We start from the raw sequence: 18,952 nt of genomic DNA on the forward strand, positions 1-18,952 counted from the left end.
CTGCGTCGTCGCAGGCGTCGGGGCACTTGCGGCAGGGATTCTCGTAGGACTCTTGTGAGCACACGTGGTTATGCTTTTGAGGTTGCGGCGCACTTTTCGGACGTAGGTTCAAAATTTAATTTCATCCACTCGCGCACCAATGTGGACCGTTCTAACGGCCGGTTCTGGTCTGGTTTCTCGGACCAACATTAGTAGCACGAAGGAGGCAATTCTTCACTCCTTCGGCTACCACACAACCGACGGACACTCGTGAACTACGAATCCCATGCAGTCGAGAAGGCATATATGTAATGGCGGGGGTTGAGGACCAGCTCGGCGGCAATTAATACGCACGCCACGTGCAGGTTTCGGGATACTTCGTCCGAACACCAGAACTATGCACTACCGAGACTGGGTTTTGGCCAGGTTAACAGCCTGTTTCACTCGCCACACTAGGCGTCACACACGCGAAGGCAAAAATCCGTACTTTTCTTTATATCCTTTTTTAACACTCGACTTTATTCCGTGCGTCCGTACTATCCACAGGTTTTCCGCAAAAGAGGCCCATCAAGCGGTCGAGAGCCTATTTGTCTTCTCCTCCGCACGCAATGGGAGGACTGAACCGAGGGGGGCGACACATCTAAATCTCAAGTTAAGATGCTCAACAAATCTCACACTAGCTAGAATCAATCTTCGAAAAATCTTCTTTCATTGGTCGCATCTACTTGCATCGAGCATCATCTTTTTGCAGGAAATCTTCAGAATCGTCATCAATCTTCTTTCTATCTACTCAGCGTGCGCGCAGCTAGCCACAGCAAAACACAATCTTTTCTGCATCGTAGATAGAGTCGTCCCCCTCGAACTGAACTTCCTTCCCACACACTTTTGCCAACCCTTGAGAAGAAGTGGTAGTTGTCGACTTGAGCAGTTTTGGTAGCAGACGGCACTCAAATAGGCGAGTTTATTTTAAATATTATAACAATTTCTAGTTCTAGCTCCTATCTTTAAAACTACAGTCATACCTCGATATAAAGCAACCTCGATATAAAGTAACTCGATATAACGTAACTTCCACCTCGATATAACGTAACTTTTTTTAAGTCTAAAAATTGAAAAATATCAACATACAAATCCATTTTAAATTATTTTATACATAGTATTATTATATTTTTCATATAACGCTGGGTTGAATAAACATTTTTTTTTTTTTTGCTTTATTATAGAGACTGTAGCTGGTTCGACTCTTTGAAGGATTGGGGCTCCTGAGGGGGTCCCGGAGAGAGAAAATAAATAAATAACATAGTGTTTGCTACAGAGTTTAAGTATCTCAGAGTTCTGTGTCGATTGTTTTAACAGTAAGGAAGGTGAACGAAGTTGTGGTTAATTTCCGAGAGAGAGTGTCAATGTCCGTAGCCTGCGGGGTTGTCATCGTTGTTCTTCCGTTTGACATGTCATGTAGAGAGCTGGTGTTGTCCAAGTGCCGTCGTTCGTCCGTTGTCGTGTCATTGTTCGTTGCGGGGTTCTACGTATATTGATAGTAGCCTGTGTCTTTAAGGAAGTCGAGAAGTGATCTTTCCCTGTCTGGGTCATTGGATAATGCGTCTCTGATGCCGAGACCAGAAACCGTATTGGCCTCGGAGGATTTGATGTGCAGGCCAATTGATTATAAGATGCTCAACTGACATTTTGGTTAAGCACCCCATACATTGTTTGTGGAATCCATCACGGGATCCGAGATCGTGTGAAAATCTGGTGTAGCCGCAGCGTAATCTGGACAGTACTCTCTGGTCCTTCCAGTTTTTGGTGTCGGACCAGCATTTCGTATCTCCTTTTATTTTGTGTAAGAAAGGGTCCCGGGTATTAGCCCATTCCTTGTCCCATGCCGAAGCAATGATCGTTTTGATCCAGATTTTTAAATCCGCTGCAGGGACTTCCGGTTCCACTAGGGTTTTCGATCTGCCGATAGCTGCCAGCTTGTCTGCAGCCTCTTTTCCACTGATATTGCAGTGGCTGGGAACCCAGACATATACGGTGTTACTGTTCGAAGCCATTCTGATTGCTTGCACCAACGGGTGTCGGTTCTTCGGACTCTCAAGGGCCTTCAGCACACTGGCCGAATCGGTAATGATGGCCTTCCAGGAAAAACTGGACTCCGTAACGGCTGAGAAGATGGCAGCTGCCTCAGCCGAGAAGATCGATGTAGGCTTAGGAAGGCCTCTGCTGGTGTCTAGGTTGGGGCCGAATACGCCATAGCCGTCTTCTTGAATAAACGTCATTTTTATCCTAGAGAGAGAAGCCAGCTCAATGACGGACGGTTTGTTTTCTTTGTCTTCTTTTTTTCTCTCCCCTACCTAATCGTGTTGTTGGTTTGCGAAGGAAAGCCTGGGCCCGCACGAAAAAAGTTGTTTTCAAAAGGATGACAGCCCCATTTCTAATGTTCGGCCTAGTTTTTAGTGACAGTTCATCTCGATGACGTTTGCGTGTTCGATAGCAAAGCTGTCTCCTCTCTCTCAGATTGTTATTATTTCAGGCATGGGAGGCATGTAACGAAAAGTTTATAAATGGAGAAATAAACCAATACATACTGGGAAATATTTCATTCGACGGAGAAAACATCCAGCAATTTTGACGTAGGACTACGTCTGTGATCTCTATATGGGGGTACACTTTGTGAAAACCCAAAATGTAACATGTAACAAAATTATGAAAGATTTTGAACAGCTATAACCCTATCCATATCGGATGGATTTTAATTTTAAACAAGCCAATCGATTGGAAAGTCATCTACAAATCTGTTAAAATGAACACTTTATCAATTGTCAATAGGTCACTATTGAAAATTGCACGAATGTGCAACTGTTGCTATCATAATTTAAATTATCACCGATTGCCTGCGAAAAGCGCTTTTCCTAACACAGATTTAAAAATTGATTACACTCCGAGCTTGCCAAACGGTGTTTTTTTCAATCACTGCGTGGGGTGAGTGGTGGTGTTCGGTCGCAGCAGTGCTTTCGGCGCTTGACGTTCTCCAGTGCATAATGAAAGCCTGCCGGCATGCAACTAGCTGCATGCTCTCGATTCAGCCTTCGATTCTACGAAGAAAGAGGACGAAGCCGCACCGCTACTGATCGGATTCAGTTGCGCGTCGTGCGCCACAGTGGGCCATCTATTCCAAGTGCATCGCCCTCGTTCCAAACAACATACAGCTCGCCAGCTTTATCTGTATTGAACACCCTAATAGTAGCTCAGCATTACTCAACCATTACGACAAAACGTTCCTTTTCAGGACCACCATAAATTTGTTAAATAGCTTTTTTCTGGACATTTCTCAAGGTCATTAATCGGATATCAGTTCCCATAAGTTTCTATCTAACATACCATGTATTTTTAAGACAACCCACAATTACAAAAACCAAAGTTGGTCGCAGCATGAAAGTGGTTTGATTTTGATCCAGAGATGATGGAGGCAATCACGTTTACCACTAAACCACCGGTGCCGCAGTTGATTCACTGTTGGTATCGATTCCATGTTCACACAAACGGCACCATTTGAAATATTTAAAGAGTTTTAAGGATCTAGATTTTAAACAACGAAAAGAACTAAGCACAAAAACAAGTGTACCGACCAATCGTGGTCCTACATCAATCTTCCGTTCGTGACCCTAGGCACAGACTCTAGTACTTTTTTTTTCATTTTCATATATTTCATGTAAGCTTTGGGAACTTATCTAATCAAATTGGGGAAAATTATATAAGAAAGGTTTTGTAAACCTGTTAGATGACTAGAAAAAAAATGGGTCATCTTTGGGTTACGATAAACAATTTTGAATTAAAAAATTTTTTTTTTTTTGCTTCGATATAACGTAACTCGATATAACGTAACGGTGCTTTACAGACCGGCATAAAAAAAGATCCACCGATGTCGAATGTAAAAATGCATGTAAAACTCATTTATTTTTCAAAAAGTCAATTAATATGATTTATGTCTCAGATAACTAAATAACAAAAGTTTATTTTGACTCAACGATATTGGTAATTTTTATTCCAAAACTTAAAATAAACAACAAATTCAATTCGCATGACTTTTTGAGGTATGACATAAAAAAAGATCCATTTTATGTTTCATGTGTTATAATCACACAAAATCGATTATGATCAGCTGGTCAGTAGTTAATATGACCTCCCTTCGCTTCGATAATGGACTGCAGTCGTTTCGGCATGCTTTCGACCAGGTTTCTGAGGTGCTGTGGATCCAGTTCATTCCAGGCCTTCTCCAGGGCAGCAAAATATGTCTGCTTGTTGGTTACGCCGGTCTTTTCCACTCTGTTATCGAGAATTGCCCAGAGATTCTCGATTGGGTTCAAGACAGGGCTCTGGGGTGGCCATTCCAAGGGTTTGATGCGACAGGCTCGAAAGAATGCGAGCGTTTTCTTTGCCGTGTGCTTGGGATCGTTATCATGCTGGAAGATGTAGTTGTCTTCCAATTCCATTTTTAGCAAAGACTCTTCCAAATTTTCGTTAAGAATGTCAATATAGCCTTCCGCTGTCATGATCCCATTGATCAGGACCAGATTTCCCACACCAAACCATGAGAAACAACCCCAGACCATAATATTTCCTCCACCGTGCTTCATGGTTGCTTGAAGATGTTTGTCCTGGAGCCCTTCATCGCTTTTCCGCCATACTCGCAAACGTCGTTTTTTGTTAAAAAGCTCAAACTTCGATTCATCTGACCAGATAACACGTTTCCAGAATTCCAGGGGCTTATTGATGTGGGTTCTTGCAAACCTCAGACGCTTTTCCTTATTGACCTTGCTGATGAACGGCCGCTTCCGAGCAAAATAACTCTTTAAGCCGTGCTCAGCAATGCGGCGTCGAATTGTTCGTTCGGATATTGTTAGGTTCAACTTTTCTTTCACTCCGCGGATGGTAACAAACGGATCCTTTTTGATTTCCCGGATGATTCTGGAGTCCTCTCGGTGATCAGATTTACGTTTAAGTCCTCGTCCAGATCGATCTGCAACGCTTCCAACCCGTTGGTGCTTCAAAATTATCTTTTGAACCGCACCGCGACTCACAGAGTATTTTTCGGCAATTTTGCGCTGAGATTCGTTTTTCTCAAAGTCACGAACGATTAGATTCCGAATTTGATACGAAATTTTCTTTCCACCCATATTTGAACTTTCAAAAACTCGTTACTTTCGCACAATACGTTTACTTCTCAGCGCTGCAGCAGAGATTTGCGATGAATGTAAATAAACAAATGTCAACATTAGGAATTGTGAGGGGTATGTCAACGGAATTTACACGGCAAATTTTTTTTTCTACAGGTGGATCTTTTTTTATGTCATACCGTAAACAAGGGGTGCGTTTGAATTTCGTTAGTGGTTGACCTGAACTGATTCGTATATTGAAACTCTTGCACGTACTATAACAAGTGGTACTAGAACAAGCTTAAAACGTGCAATAATATCAACAATCAATACGAAACTAACGATTTTAAATTGGCTCACCACTTTAGTAGCCTATTAGTCCCAAGCAAACGATTAACGTACCCTATTCTAGTTGAAATTCTATTACTACACTATGTTTGTTTTGATTCGCTATGAAAGTTTGACAGATAACATCAGGGGTGTGTGGATTCATGCAGAACATGCAGGGGTGAGTGAAATAGCTTGGGACTGCTTGGGACCGTTGTTCTGGTACTGAGTGAGCCAAAAATAATAATGATTTTCTTCGGGACCCAGTGGTCTTAGAGTTACCTCTATGATAATATAGCTTTTAAAAAGTGCTTGGGAAAGAAAACCGATTTATCTAACAAGTGAGCCGGTGGATCTTTTTTTATGCCGGTCATTGTATATCGAGGTACGACTGTATTACAATAATGGGTATATTTTAATTTAATGGGACATGCTCTAATGTTACATTTCCCCCGGGACAATGGGTTTATTTATAAAGGTGTTCGAGTCGGGTACACGCAATTGGGGAACCCCCGTGATCTAGCACGCCATCACGGTGAATCTAATAACAGTCATTCGGAACTCATCGAACACCCGTTTCTCTGCCTTCAGATCAGAGCTATGCTGGGTAACTATTTATCTTCGTCCCACCTACGAAGGTATGTTGGAGCATCTTCATGTTAAAGGCTGCCAGGAAAATCTTTCGGAAGTGGAGCTGATCATTTTTTTTTATTCCGTCCCGTTCAATACAGAAACCTATAACCATTCACAAGCCCTTTTCCCCCACTAGAATGATCGTTCAAGAACTCCCTAACTTTACCATCTTTTCTTACAAAAGATTTACTAGGCTCTTCTCACGATCGGATTGATTTATTTTGGAACAATAAAACTTATTAAAGTATCGGCCAGCCATTAAAATATGTTTCTTGTCTTACAACACTCAGACGAGAAATAGCTCTCCGATATAGGCCTTTGGTATCTACTCCTACAGAGAGACACATTACACCCTACACATGAAGAACTAGACCACTGACAGCACACAAAAGACTCTCAGCACTTATGAGAGATAAAAGATACTGAGAGGTTTGTGGTGCGAGCTTTTATTCACAGGCTAAGGTATCTCATATTACATAACAAAGAACGGATTTCTAAATTTAAAGAGATAGATCTAACGATTGCAAGTGTAACGGTTTTCATTCAACTATGGTTTTATATGTTCTGCGGGCCAAATTCCAATTTGTTCCCAACGTGATCCTTGCCAAAAATAATGCCAATTTTGCATTATAATACTTTCCTGCGTTGGATTGCTTGAAATTTCGCCGATACACTTGCTGACCCACTTGAAAATCCTCTGGCCGCGTTCGTTTACGCTTGTTGTATCGCTGAGTGCCAGTTAAGTAGGCTTTAGTCAAGTTCTTCTTGACAATGTCGTAAATATCTTCGTTTATTTTTTTCTGTTTGTCGGTTCGATCATCGAGTGAATATTCTTTTTTTCGGCCCATCCTGAGATGGTCATCTCCGCTTATTGCGATCTCATGTTCACAAAAAAACGGTGTAAATCCAGTAGCTGAATGAACGGTGTTATTAAATACATGCTCGATGTCAGTGACTTTTAAGTCCCAGCATCTTTGATCATTCTGGCAATACGTTCGGATAGCGGGGTATATCTATCGGTTTAGTCTCTCTACCGGGTTTCCTTGACTATGGTGACGAGAAGTAGTCCAGTGATTAACCCCATGTTGACCAACAACGCCTTGAACTCTTTAGAGAAGAAGATGCTTGCGTTATCGGTCAACACAATTTCTGGGATTGAGTTACGAAGAAACCATCCTCTCACAGGATCTTACAGAGGTTTCCGGCTTCGATTCGGCGAACTGGGTGCATTTGACACCACTTGCTGAAAAGATCCTAAATCACTAATATATGTATGCTTACCGCTTTGCTTTTTGGCAGCGGACCTATATAATCCATCGCTATTATCTTCCAAGGGTGGTCGGCTATCTTCTGCTTGCCTATTATAGGTACTGTTGGAACTGTGGCTGGTTTACTCTCTTTACAAATAGTACATTTCTGGATCCACTTCCTAGTGTCCGATGCCATATGCGGCCAATAGTAGTGGAGTTGTAGACGGCACAACGTCTTCTCAACCCCTCGATGAAAGCTATTTTCGTGTTCCTGCTCAACAATGCACTGACGGTTTCCGGGCGGCGGGATCATCTTCCACTCAAACCTCACATCAAAAGGTTCTTCATCGACCGAAACATACTTCCAAAGCTGTCCGTCTTTGAAACGGAAATCAGAGTAGTTCTCCAACTCTTTTTGTACCTTCTGAATCAGGTCTTCATATGATGATGTACCTAGCCTAGAAGCTTGCACAGCGCAGATGCTGCGAAACAACGCGTCCGGTACGATGTTATCAGTTCCTCGTCGGTGTACGATCGTCATGTCCAGATGTTGCAGATCGAGACTCCAGCGACTTAATCTGGACGATGGTCGCCACTTATTGTTCCGGATGTACTGAAGCGCAGAGGCATCTGTCACTAGCGTGAAGTGACTACCTTCGATATACACTCGGAATTTTTCCACAGCTATAAGCACGGCTAGTGCTTCTTTTTCCGTTGCCGAATAGTTTTGTTGAGCTGCATTCAGCTTCTGGGATACGAAACTCATTACCTTATCTGACCCTTCTTGCATTTGAGTTAGCATTCCGGCTACTGCTCGATCACTCGCATCCGTTTGTACTATAAATTCCTGTTCAAAATCGGGGTTAGCAAGAATCAGGGCTGCAATTAGCCTTTCTTTGGTGATCCGAAATGCCTCGTCTGCTTCCTTAGTCCATCGTATTATCTTCGGTTTCCCGGCGAGAAGATCTGATAACGGAGCTGTTATGGTGCTGAAGTCCGGTATAAAACGCCGGTAATAATTTACCATTTCGATAAAGCGTCGTACCTGTCGGATGGTCTTGGGAGCTTCAAAATCTAGGATTCCTTCCACTTTTTAAGGGTCAAGTCTGAGCCCATCACAGGACAATAGATATCCCAGAAACGGAACTTCGGATCTACAGAATCTAGATTTTTCAATGTTTATCGATAAATTGGCGTTTTTCAGCCTTTTCGCCACCTCTTCCAACAATCGAATATCATGCTCGCACCTGTCACTGGCCACAATTATGTCGTCCAAATAAACAAACACCCAGGGTTTCAGTTCTCCAGAACCTAGGATCTTATCCATTAATCTGGATAAGGTGGCCGGGCTGTTAGTTAGGCCAAATGGAAGGCGTGTATACTGAAACATGCCTCGTTCTTGGATACAAAACGCGGTGAGAGGTTTTGATTCTTCACTCAACGGTACCTGAAGAAATGCGTCCTTTAGATCTATTGTACTTAGGTATCTAGTTTTTTCCAACCGTCCCAATATACGACCGATATGTGCCAGCGGATAACTGTCTCGCTTGGTTCTAGCATTTAACCCTAGTAGCACGCTTGTCACATATCGGTTGCATAAACTTCTTTATGACTTATTTCAGTCATAAACAAGTTGCTGAAACTTTTCTTAACGGAAGTGTGCTACTCGGGAACTTACGTGCGTCAAAGCAAAAGCGTACAGTTTCGTTGGGTTTCTTAATTGGGACCGCATTTAGCGCCCAACCGGAATTAGACTCTTTAATTACACCAAGTTGAAGTAATCTATCGATCTCCTCGTTCAAAGCCTTGTATATAGCGGGAGAATACGGGAAAGGGGAAACTCTTACCGGTGGTGAATCTTTAAATTCATCCTTTAGTTCTATCTTATGTTGGGTCAGCGACGTTATCTCAAGCTGACCGGACATAGCTAGTTTGAACTTCTGCTTAACGTAGTGCCGCTATTCGTTTGGAGATAAGCTCCACAAAATCAGAGGGGTTACTATCAGTGCATTCATCGACATCCACTAAAAAACGGTTTCCTCCCCTTTTCTTATGTTGAGGTCAAAGGCAAGAAAGAAGTCCATGCCAGCGATATACTCCACTGACTGGTAGGTCTTCAACAATAGTGGTCTCTAAAACTTTGATTTCATCTCTGAACCGAAACAGTAAATAAATACTACCAACAACATTTGGGCGTCTCCAGAGGCGCTAGTGAATTTCAGCTTACTCGGAAATATTTTGGTTTTAGGACCCCTCCATAGAGAAACGAATGGAACGACCGAAAACTGTTGGTTTGATATGCGGCTGATTATCGTTGATGAATGCCAAAACTCATTGGTCTCTTCTTGAGAGTCGGATACTTTTTCATATCCATATGCCGTCAAACTAACGTCTTTTACGCAGAGATATCCTGACACTCCGAATCGCTGGAACTCTTCTTCTCTGGCTTTTTGTTTCCATAAGATTTTCCTTCCTGAATAGGTGAAGAACAAGCATATCGAACTACTTGACATCACCGAAACCCATCTAAAGCCGGAAGCAAACGTCTACCTATCGGGCTTTCGGCTCTTGAGACTCGACAGAACCAGTGCAAGAGGAGGGGGCGGAGCCATTGCTGTGAGGCGCAACATAAACTGACACCTGCTGCCGAACTTCCATCTCAATTTATCGGGGTTGAAGTCAGCACATCGCTTGGCCCATCACCATCATTGCGGCTTACTACCCCAGACAAGTCAACAACAGGGATGGGACGGCAGCGGATCTCGGCGGCGGTAAAAATACATCATCGCTTTCGACCTAAACGCGAAGTCGGCGCAACCAAAATGCAATTATACTGAACAATGACCTTCAAGAAGCACACTACAACATCTTGAGTCCGGACTCTCCCCCCCGGCTGTGTCGGTCCGGTGCTCACGCCATCACATTGACATCTACATCAGCAACAAGGCCCACATCTTGCAACCGGTTAACTTCCAGGAACTCAGCTCGGACCACTATCCTGTGGTGGACTGGCTAGAGCGCTGCACTGGGTAATTGCCAAAAAATTGCGAGGAAGAGATATTACCGGAGGAGTGGATGAAAGGTGTTGTATGCCCAATCTACAAAACTACAAGGGAAAGCCTACACAAGAATCCTACAGTAGGAATAGGAATTTGAGCTTGGTTCTCTCTGTATATACTCTTTAGTATGACGAGTTTGACATCCCAAGTAGCAATTGGGGTTTTATGAGGGTTCTGCAGACTATCATTTAGACTTGTAGCATGGTTTAAAACCGTGATAAAAATTGCAATGTTACTTGGGATAGATGGCCCACAGTGACTCACGAAGAGCTACTTATTCCGACCAATAGCGGTGCGGCTTCTTCCTCCTTCTATGCTTGTAGTAGTAACGTATTTATTTATTCATATCTTTGTGTTAGTATTACAAGTTTGCATTTTAAGTGATACAGGTTAACCTTTTTCATCCTTTAATTCCTATTTATTTTACATCAATGATGTATATTTTTATGTTTCGTGTAGAATTATTTGTGCTTTTATATGATAATTGAATATCGTTTAATCTGATAACCTACTTAACATAATATTTGATAACCTACACACTTAGAAAAAAATCATGTTAATTTAGGTGCTCTGAGAGTGACATATACGAGCGTCAATTTTGACATAAATTTGAGTCATAAAAGAGGCGAAATATAGCTTAATCAAACGTACTTTTCGTCGACCAAAAAAATTTTCAGTCTCGGAGCACTTAATATTACATGATATGTTTGTTTACGTCTCATCTTTTATGTCAAAGACGGATTCCGTCGCGTGTAAAATTAGTTATTTCTAAGTGTGTAGTTTACCAGCGCTGTAATGAGCGTGTGCTCGGAGTTTGTAGCACCCTCGATGAATTTATCGATCGAGTCTTCGATCCGCTCCTGAATCGTATTGCACCCGCACCCTGCGGTACGATGCAGCTCGCTTATCCTCGTGTCGAACGGAGCATCCAGGATAGACCTCAGCAGCCGGTTTTGGACCACTTGCAGCTTCTTCTTGTGGGTCTCAGCACACGTACCCCACACCGGCATAGCATAATTGACTACCGGAGCGATAATCACATTGTATACTGCCAATTTGTTCCGTTGCGACAGCCGGGATCGTCAGGATATGACACCTGTTTTTAAGCTTGCCGGTGTGGGCACGATAGAGTCGCTTGTCGTCAATGGTAACACCAAGTTCGCTGGAGGTAGTAGATTAGGTGATGGTCGATGTCGGAAGAGGATGGCTTGACTCTTGGCTTCGTTCACTTTGATTTTCCAGCTGGTCAGGTACGAGACGTACGCCGTTACCCCTTGTTGAAGCCGTGACCGGTAGTGCATGGGAGTCCGACCGTTGGCCATGATGGCACTGTCATCTGCGTACAGCGCCAGGCTGCAGCCAGCAGGGAGTTGTGGAACGTCGGAGGTGTAAATGTTATATAGGATGGGGCCGATGAGGCTGCCTTGAGGCACACCCGCTGGAACTTCGTGGAGCTTTGAGGTGGCACCTGAAAGAAGTACTCAAAACGTTCGATTTCTCAAATAATTTCTGAGGTATTTTGGGAAGTTCGCCTGCACCATCTTATGGACAAGTCCATCGTGCCACACGTTGTCGAAGGCCTTTTCCACATCCAGGAGTACCATGGCTGTGTTGTTAGAGAGTGACTTGTTTCGCTGAATGGTGTTCTCCACTCGGACTAGTTGATGGACGGTAGAATGCCCCTTCCGAAAGCCGAATTGCTCCTGTGATGACGTGGTGTTCCTCGACGTGTTCCATCAGATGCTGGAGAATAAGCCGTTCGAATATTTTGCTGACTGCTGATAGCAGCGTGATGGGGCTGTAGCTTGATGGAGCAGTTGGATCGTAGCTTAGCTGGAAGCATCGATTAAATATTGCACCCAGGAATCGGAATGCTTTGCTGGAGAGCTTCTTCAGAACCAGATTGAAGATAGCGTCGTTGCCGGGGCCTTCATATTCTTGCCGCGCATCACTGCTACACGTACGTCATTTTCGGTCACTTGACCGACGAACTGAGCATTGTCGACTTGCTCGTCAAGGTGGTTGATTGTTAGTTGCACTGTATCTTCGTGGGGACTCACCATGCCTGCACCGATGTTGTGTGCTCCGTTAAGTTGGTTGGCGATAGCATTGGCCTTCTCCGATGGGGACACCGATGTACCTCCGGCGTCTTCTTTCAGTGGAGGAACTACTGTTGGCCTTTTCTTCATGATTTTGGCCACCTTCCAGAACGGCCTCGAGTAGTCGCTCAGTTGTTCGATGCTGTTGGAGAACTGCTGGTTCCTGATCAACATCATTCGATCCCTAATCAGGCAGTTGAGGAGAGAGACTTGTTGTTTTTTCAGGAGGCATCTGGTTCACTGGAAAATTCTTTTGACTGTGTTTCGTTGCTGGATAAGCTGCCGGGTGTAGGTATCAATCATGGTGAATTGTCGCCTAACCGGTACCCAGCGAATGCTAGCTTCTTCTGCAGTGTGCACGATTTCCTCGAATACTTCCAGTTTGTTGTCGATGGCTTCGATGGATGGCAGATCCATATTTTCGGGAAGTCGTGAGTCCACCAGGCGTCTGAAAACCACCCAGTTGGTCCGATGGTAATCTCGTCTCATCGTCACCGGCGCTGTTGTTGGGTTGAAATTTAGTTCACACACAACCGGGTAGTGGTCAGAGCTCAGTTCGTGGTAGGTGACTGGTTTCGAGAGTGCCAGGTCGGACAGGAACACGTCGAGGGTGGATGTTATTCCAGCTGGGGAGAGGAACGTTGGTTCGTCCGGAAAGTGCTGAGGTGGTCTGCCAGTGAGGGAACCGTTTTTGTTGCAGTTGTGATTTCGCCACAAGGTATGGCGCGAGTTGAGGTCACCGGCCACCACAAAGCCGGTTCTGTTGTTGGTGAGCTTTTGGAGATTACTGTCTACACATTGCCGAGGTATGTAGACGGCAAACATGATGTGTCCATGAAGAGCATGTATTTTAACGCCGATTGCTTCAATGATGCTTTTTTTCGGATGTGGTAGGATTTCATAGCGAATGCCATGCTTGATGATGACAGCCACACCGCCACTCAATCTTTTTCGCCCTTATAGAGCGAGCGTTCCAATTGGCAATTCGGATGCTGTGGGACTCAGTTGACCCCATATTGGCAGACCATGTATCCTAGGACCTTGACCTGGTCCAAACGGGTTTTGCACTGCTTCAAACGATTGCAGAACTCGGTAAAGATGGACCACAGCTGAGCAGAACTGTAGAGCACCTCTTCGCTTTCCTCGGGAGATGAACCCGCTGATGGAACATTTATACCCGCTCTGGTGCGAGGATCGATACTACGTTCATGCTTATGTTGGTTGATCCCGGCGTTGACTGCGGACTGTGAGCCCACAAAAGTTGATGCTCCGGCTGGTACCGAGCTATTCTTCATAGTCAGTGCAGGTGCAGCTGAACTCTTTCTGACTTCCTTTCGACCCGGCTGGTTTGAGGTTGTTGCTTGTTGTCGAATCCGAATGTATTCGGCACGCTTGGGGCATCTACGATCTGTAGCCGGATGAGCGCCGTCGCAGTTGGCACATCGTTTCGCTGGTGCACTCTTTGTCGAGCACTTCTCGGTAGCGTGGGTTTCGCCACAGTTGTTACATCTGCTCTTCAGGTGGCAGTTTCGGGTTTCGTGGCCGTGGTAAAGGCAGTTCATGCACTGCGTTACGTCGGCTCGCTTGTTGCGGTAGGCTTCCCACCGTACGATGATGTGCGCAACGTGCTTCACGTCTCTCAGCTTCTTGAGGTTGGTGTATCCCTTGGCAAAGTGCACCAAGTAGAACGATTCATCGAGATTTGCACAGTCCCCCTTCCTTTTGATGATGTGAGCCGTCTGGCCGATGAGGTTGTGTTCCTTCTTCAAACGTTCCAGAAGCTCTTTTGGGTCAACCAGCGAAAGGTCGTTCATTTTGTTTGTCGTGCGTGTAATATTCATACCCGCTCCGCTTCAGATGTTTGTGTACCTGGTTGAAATCCTCTGCAGAGGCGCAGTTGATTTTGGTACCAAATCGGGTGATTTTGTACGTGGGCGTGACGTCACACGAGCGCATTTTTTCGACGAGGGTTGCGAAATCGATGTTCTTAACCACCAGGAGTGGTTGCTTTCCCTTTCCGGGGGCATTTTTCGAAGTTGAAATCACCGGGGTCGGTTGACTTTTGGTGGTCTGGGATTGATGATCCAGCGTGATGAATGAGTTATTATTCAACAACTGTTGCTGCAACTTGTCGTTGTCTACGGCAGTTTGCATTTCGGTTTTCTTCCGCTTGGGCTTGGTGCCCGTGTGGAAATCAGCCGCGGTGAGCGGCGTCTCATCTATGTCCATCTCCTTCCGATGCGCGCGAAGTTTTCAGAGCAGGCGAAAAACACGTCCGAACGTGCCGCTTGAATGACTGAGACTGGTCGTTAAGCTCGCTGCTTGCAGACAGCCTTTCGTTGTGTACTGGAGAACACCACCACTCACCACGCGGTGATTGAATAAGCACATGGTGAGACCGGATGGAATTCAACTTTGAAATCTGTATTAGGGAAAGTCTTAATTTTACAGATTCGTAGAAAAATCCTATCTATTGGAGTATTGAGAATTGAAATTCATCATCTCTGGATCAACATTAGATCATTTTCATGCCGTGACCGACTTTGGTTTTTGAAATTGCAACCCCAATGTTGCCTTCAAGAACATGGTATGTTAGATTTAAACATATCTAGATAGAGCTGGAATTAGGCGTAACAGTTTTTGTAAACAATGACTTTTCTCGATCATTTTTTTATAAATTCAAGGCAGGCCCATGCAAACCAACATAACCGTCGGATAAGGAAAGTCTTACCCTACTTGATGGTGCTGTTGATTTGCGTGAGCGAGCCTTGACTTTCAAGACATCATCGAAAGAAGTCAATGTTTGCAAAAGCTGTTACGCCCTCATTCCAGCTCTATCTTGATATGGGAACTGACATCCGATTGATGACCTTGATAAATGTCCAGCAAATACTCTTTTACTAATTTATGGTGGTCCTGAAAAGGACCGTTTTGTCGTGATGGTTGAGTAATGCTGAGCTATTAGGGTGATGAGCTGTATGTTGTTTGGAATGAGGATGACGCGCTTGGCATAGATGGCCCACAGCGACTCACGAAGAGCTACTGATTCCGATCAATAGCGGTACTGCTTCTTCCTCCTACTACGGATGTTCATGTGGGTTGCAACTCGCTGCTTGCAGGCAGCCTTTCGTTGTGTACTGGAGATGCCGACGACTGGACACCACCACACACGGTGATTGAACTGAATCCAATGGCTTTGATGGCTAGCTGCTTCCGGGGAACCTTTCGTTGTATACTGGAGAACACCACCACTCATCACGCGGTGATTGAATAAACACCGTTTGGTGAGACCGGATGGAATTCAACTTTGAAATCTGTGTTAGGGAAATCGCTTTTCGCAGGCAATCGGTGATAATTTTATTTATCATAGCAACAGTTGCACATTCGTGCAATTTTCAATAGTGACATTTTTAAAAATGATAACGTCTTAAATGATGCGTAGTAATATTTCTGAGCCATTGGTGATAAAATGATTGAAATTGGTCCAGGGGCACCTGATATATTAACATTCAAAATCTTTCATAATTTTGTTACATGTTCCATTTTCGGTTTTCACAAAGTGTACCCTCATATAGAAATCAAAGACGTAGTCCTACGTCAAAAAGCGCGACAAATTGGATTGCTGCAACTACCACGCGATCACACTGCTGAGCGCCACCTACAAGGTACTCTTCCAAATTCTATGCCAAGGCCTGCTACCGCGGACCAAGTTTACGCGATTCGGCATATTCTGCACAACGTGCCCGCTAATCATTTGTTGACCCCACTGGTCAAGGCGACGATGGATCGAGTGATGTGCGTTGTTCATGTATCGTTGATATTCGAGGAGTCCCATTGAATCTCGAAGGGGATTGCGGTAAGGTGATGGACTTTCGTGTCTGCTGTTCAACATCGCGTTATAAGGTGTGATCAGAAGATCTGGAATAGACACGAGTGGCACGATCTTCAGGAAGTCCATCCAGCTTCTTGGCTTCGCCAATTACATCGACATCATGGCACGAAACTTTGTTTCCGATGGCGGAAACGTACATCAGACTGAAGGCTGAAGCTAGGCGGATTGGACTTGTCATCAACGCATCGAAGACGAAATTCATGAGAGCGAAGGTAATGTTTCCACCGAAAATAATACCAGAAGAGAAATTTAAAGACGCATTATGGCAGGGAATCGTGCCTATTTTGGACTCCGGAGTACGCTCCGGTCGAATAAAATTCGACGTCGCACGAAGTTGACTATCTACAAGACGCTGATTAGACCGGTGGTCCTCTACCTGGACTATACTCTACGGTGGGAGAGCAGATGGATGACGGAACGTGGAGGAGGCGAATGAACCACGAATTGCTGGACGTCCATATTTCAAAAAATGGGCAACTGCGGTGGGCTGGGCACGTCGTAATAATGCCGGACGACGACCCAGGGAAAATGGTTCTCGAAAACGATCCAACAGGAACAAGAGAAGAGGCGCGCAGCGTGCAAGGCGATCCGACCAAGTAGAAGGCAGACCTACGCAGACTACGAGACTGGCGACGCGTGGCTATGAATCGAGTAGAGTTGAGACGTCTTCTTCGGACAGCAGAGGACAACAAATCCTTAGCCTGATTGGTGAGGTACGTAAGGAGAGTCTGCCGGAGGGACAGCATTGTACACTGATTTGAAATAATCGGCAAATAGTCGTGACTCGTTCTGCCATCTGCTTTTGAAAAGGCGCCCGAAAGAAGAGGGATTCGCTTTAACCTCGTCTTAGATTCGGAAAATATACTCAAGAAAAGAGGTAGAGACGCATTCTTCGTATTCAGTTTCGAATCTACAAAGAATGATTCTGTAGATCTTCCATATTGGCATCATAAATCGAGGTTTGTTGGAATATCGGCCAACGTATGGCCAAACGAAAAACAAACGGTTTGTGGTGACGGTCCGAGGGTAAAATCGTGGATGGCGATTCGATCAATTCGCTACTGTTGCTTACGAAGGTCAAGTCAAGCAGTCTACGGTCGATATTACGTACGTCACAAATCTACTGCAAACCACTTCCGTCACACTTAATTTTCGATCAGAAGAATTAGGATTTTATATCAAGGTAGAATTTTCCAACGACAAGTGTGGCTTTCCACGGAACCATAGGAATCAATTGCCCATTTATTGAATTGTAATGACCCGTGAATAGCTTACCGCAAGTGTCAATATTCCACCCCGTAGATGTAAATGCCATTAAACAATTTCCACAGCAAGGAAAACTCGTTCGAAGGGAAAAGTTCATGATGAATTATTAATATCAAATGGGCGCGTCTTCTCTTCACCATCGTAAGGCGTAGCTACCTTTACCCATCCATTGAATTCAACTCAACGAAAGTGCCGATGACGGCCTTTTTACTTTGATCACCGCGTTAACTGCGACACGTGTTCCGTCCGCTTAATTCGAATCACACCTGACCTACAGTAGCATACAGGGAGGGTACGCAAGCCGGCACCGCCTTCTTCGATATCGTAGATGGTTTGATTAAGTGGCCGACGTCGAAGCAAGCCAGGCCCAAAGCGAAATCGATGACCGAAGTAGGCAGCTAGGGGCAAAAAAATATACGACATGGACGTGACCCATCTCAAATGAAAACAATTTGCGGCTCCTCCGGCCGTATGCGAAAAGCAACTTTTCTTTTCTATCACGCTTTTCGCCCATTTTCTCCTCGTTAGCTCGTTTGTCGCTTGTCGTAAACGGGCTGTCCAAGTGTGGTTTTTCATTTCGATTAATCATTCCCAGACAGTGCACAAGGAACTAATCCAATGCCAATAAGGAAAAGGGAAATATTTCACGGGACAGCTGTTGCCCCGGGGCGGAGACCCAGACGATGTAGTGGACTTGTGGCCTATAGTGTGCTCGCTGTGGTCGCTCAACGGTGATAAATTCAATGTATACGTGCGAACAATTCCCAAGAAAAACACAAACTAATTTGTGGCGCGTTCAAGACCAAACCGGGTTAATGGTTATCCAGCCGATTTCCTCTAAAGGGTGGAAAGGAAAGGGCGAAGTAAAACTTTTCCCCTCACCAGGTCGGTCGAACTTTGGATGAACTTTTTTTTTTTCTTTGGTACAAAGTTTGCCGCTGTGTTTCTAAGAGATTTTCCCCGGTGAGAACTGCTTGAGGGCACTTAGTCCAGGGTTTGGAAGAGTAGGCGGATGATAATTCGGATGACTGAAAATTTTGAGGAATCTTGGAGGAATGGGTGGGAAGTTTGGAGACTGCTCCGCTGAGTTTTACTTTTAGGTGGCAAAATGCTAGCTGCAATTTAATTAATTCTGTTCAAATTTATCCTTTCAGGTGTTGCTCACACAACAACGGAACTCAACTGTAGTACTGAATTCGTGGATGTCAATCAGGTACGTTTTTCTCAGCCTACTTATCGTAATAAAAAATCCCAATTAACCGCCCAATTCCCAATTCCTTCTTCCGAATAAATG

The 18,952-nt window shown here is 44.5% G+C and overlaps 1 protein-coding gene across 2 annotated transcripts in view; it reads left to right on the forward strand.

Annotated features, from left to right (window-relative positions):
- Positions 1–18,952, forward strand: part of LOC135699975 (otoferlin-like) — a 144,147-nt gene that overhangs the window by 69,879 nt on the left and 55,316 nt on the right. For both annotated transcript variants that reach the window (XM_065220307.1, XM_065220308.1), the window contains exon 2: positions 18,813–18,871. In XM_065220307.1, the coding sequence (XP_065076379.1) occupies positions 18,813–18,871 (59 nt within the window). The remainder of the gene's footprint in view (positions 1–18,812; positions 18,872–18,952) is intronic.

Source organism: Ochlerotatus camptorhynchus, unplaced genomic scaffold, assembly GCF_037179485.1.
Source record: "Ochlerotatus camptorhynchus isolate MF236.1 unplaced genomic scaffold, CSIRO-AGI_Acam_v1.1 ptg000124l, whole genome shotgun sequence".
NCBI classification, from domain to species: domain Eukaryota; kingdom Metazoa; phylum Arthropoda; class Insecta; order Diptera; family Culicidae; genus Ochlerotatus; species Ochlerotatus camptorhynchus.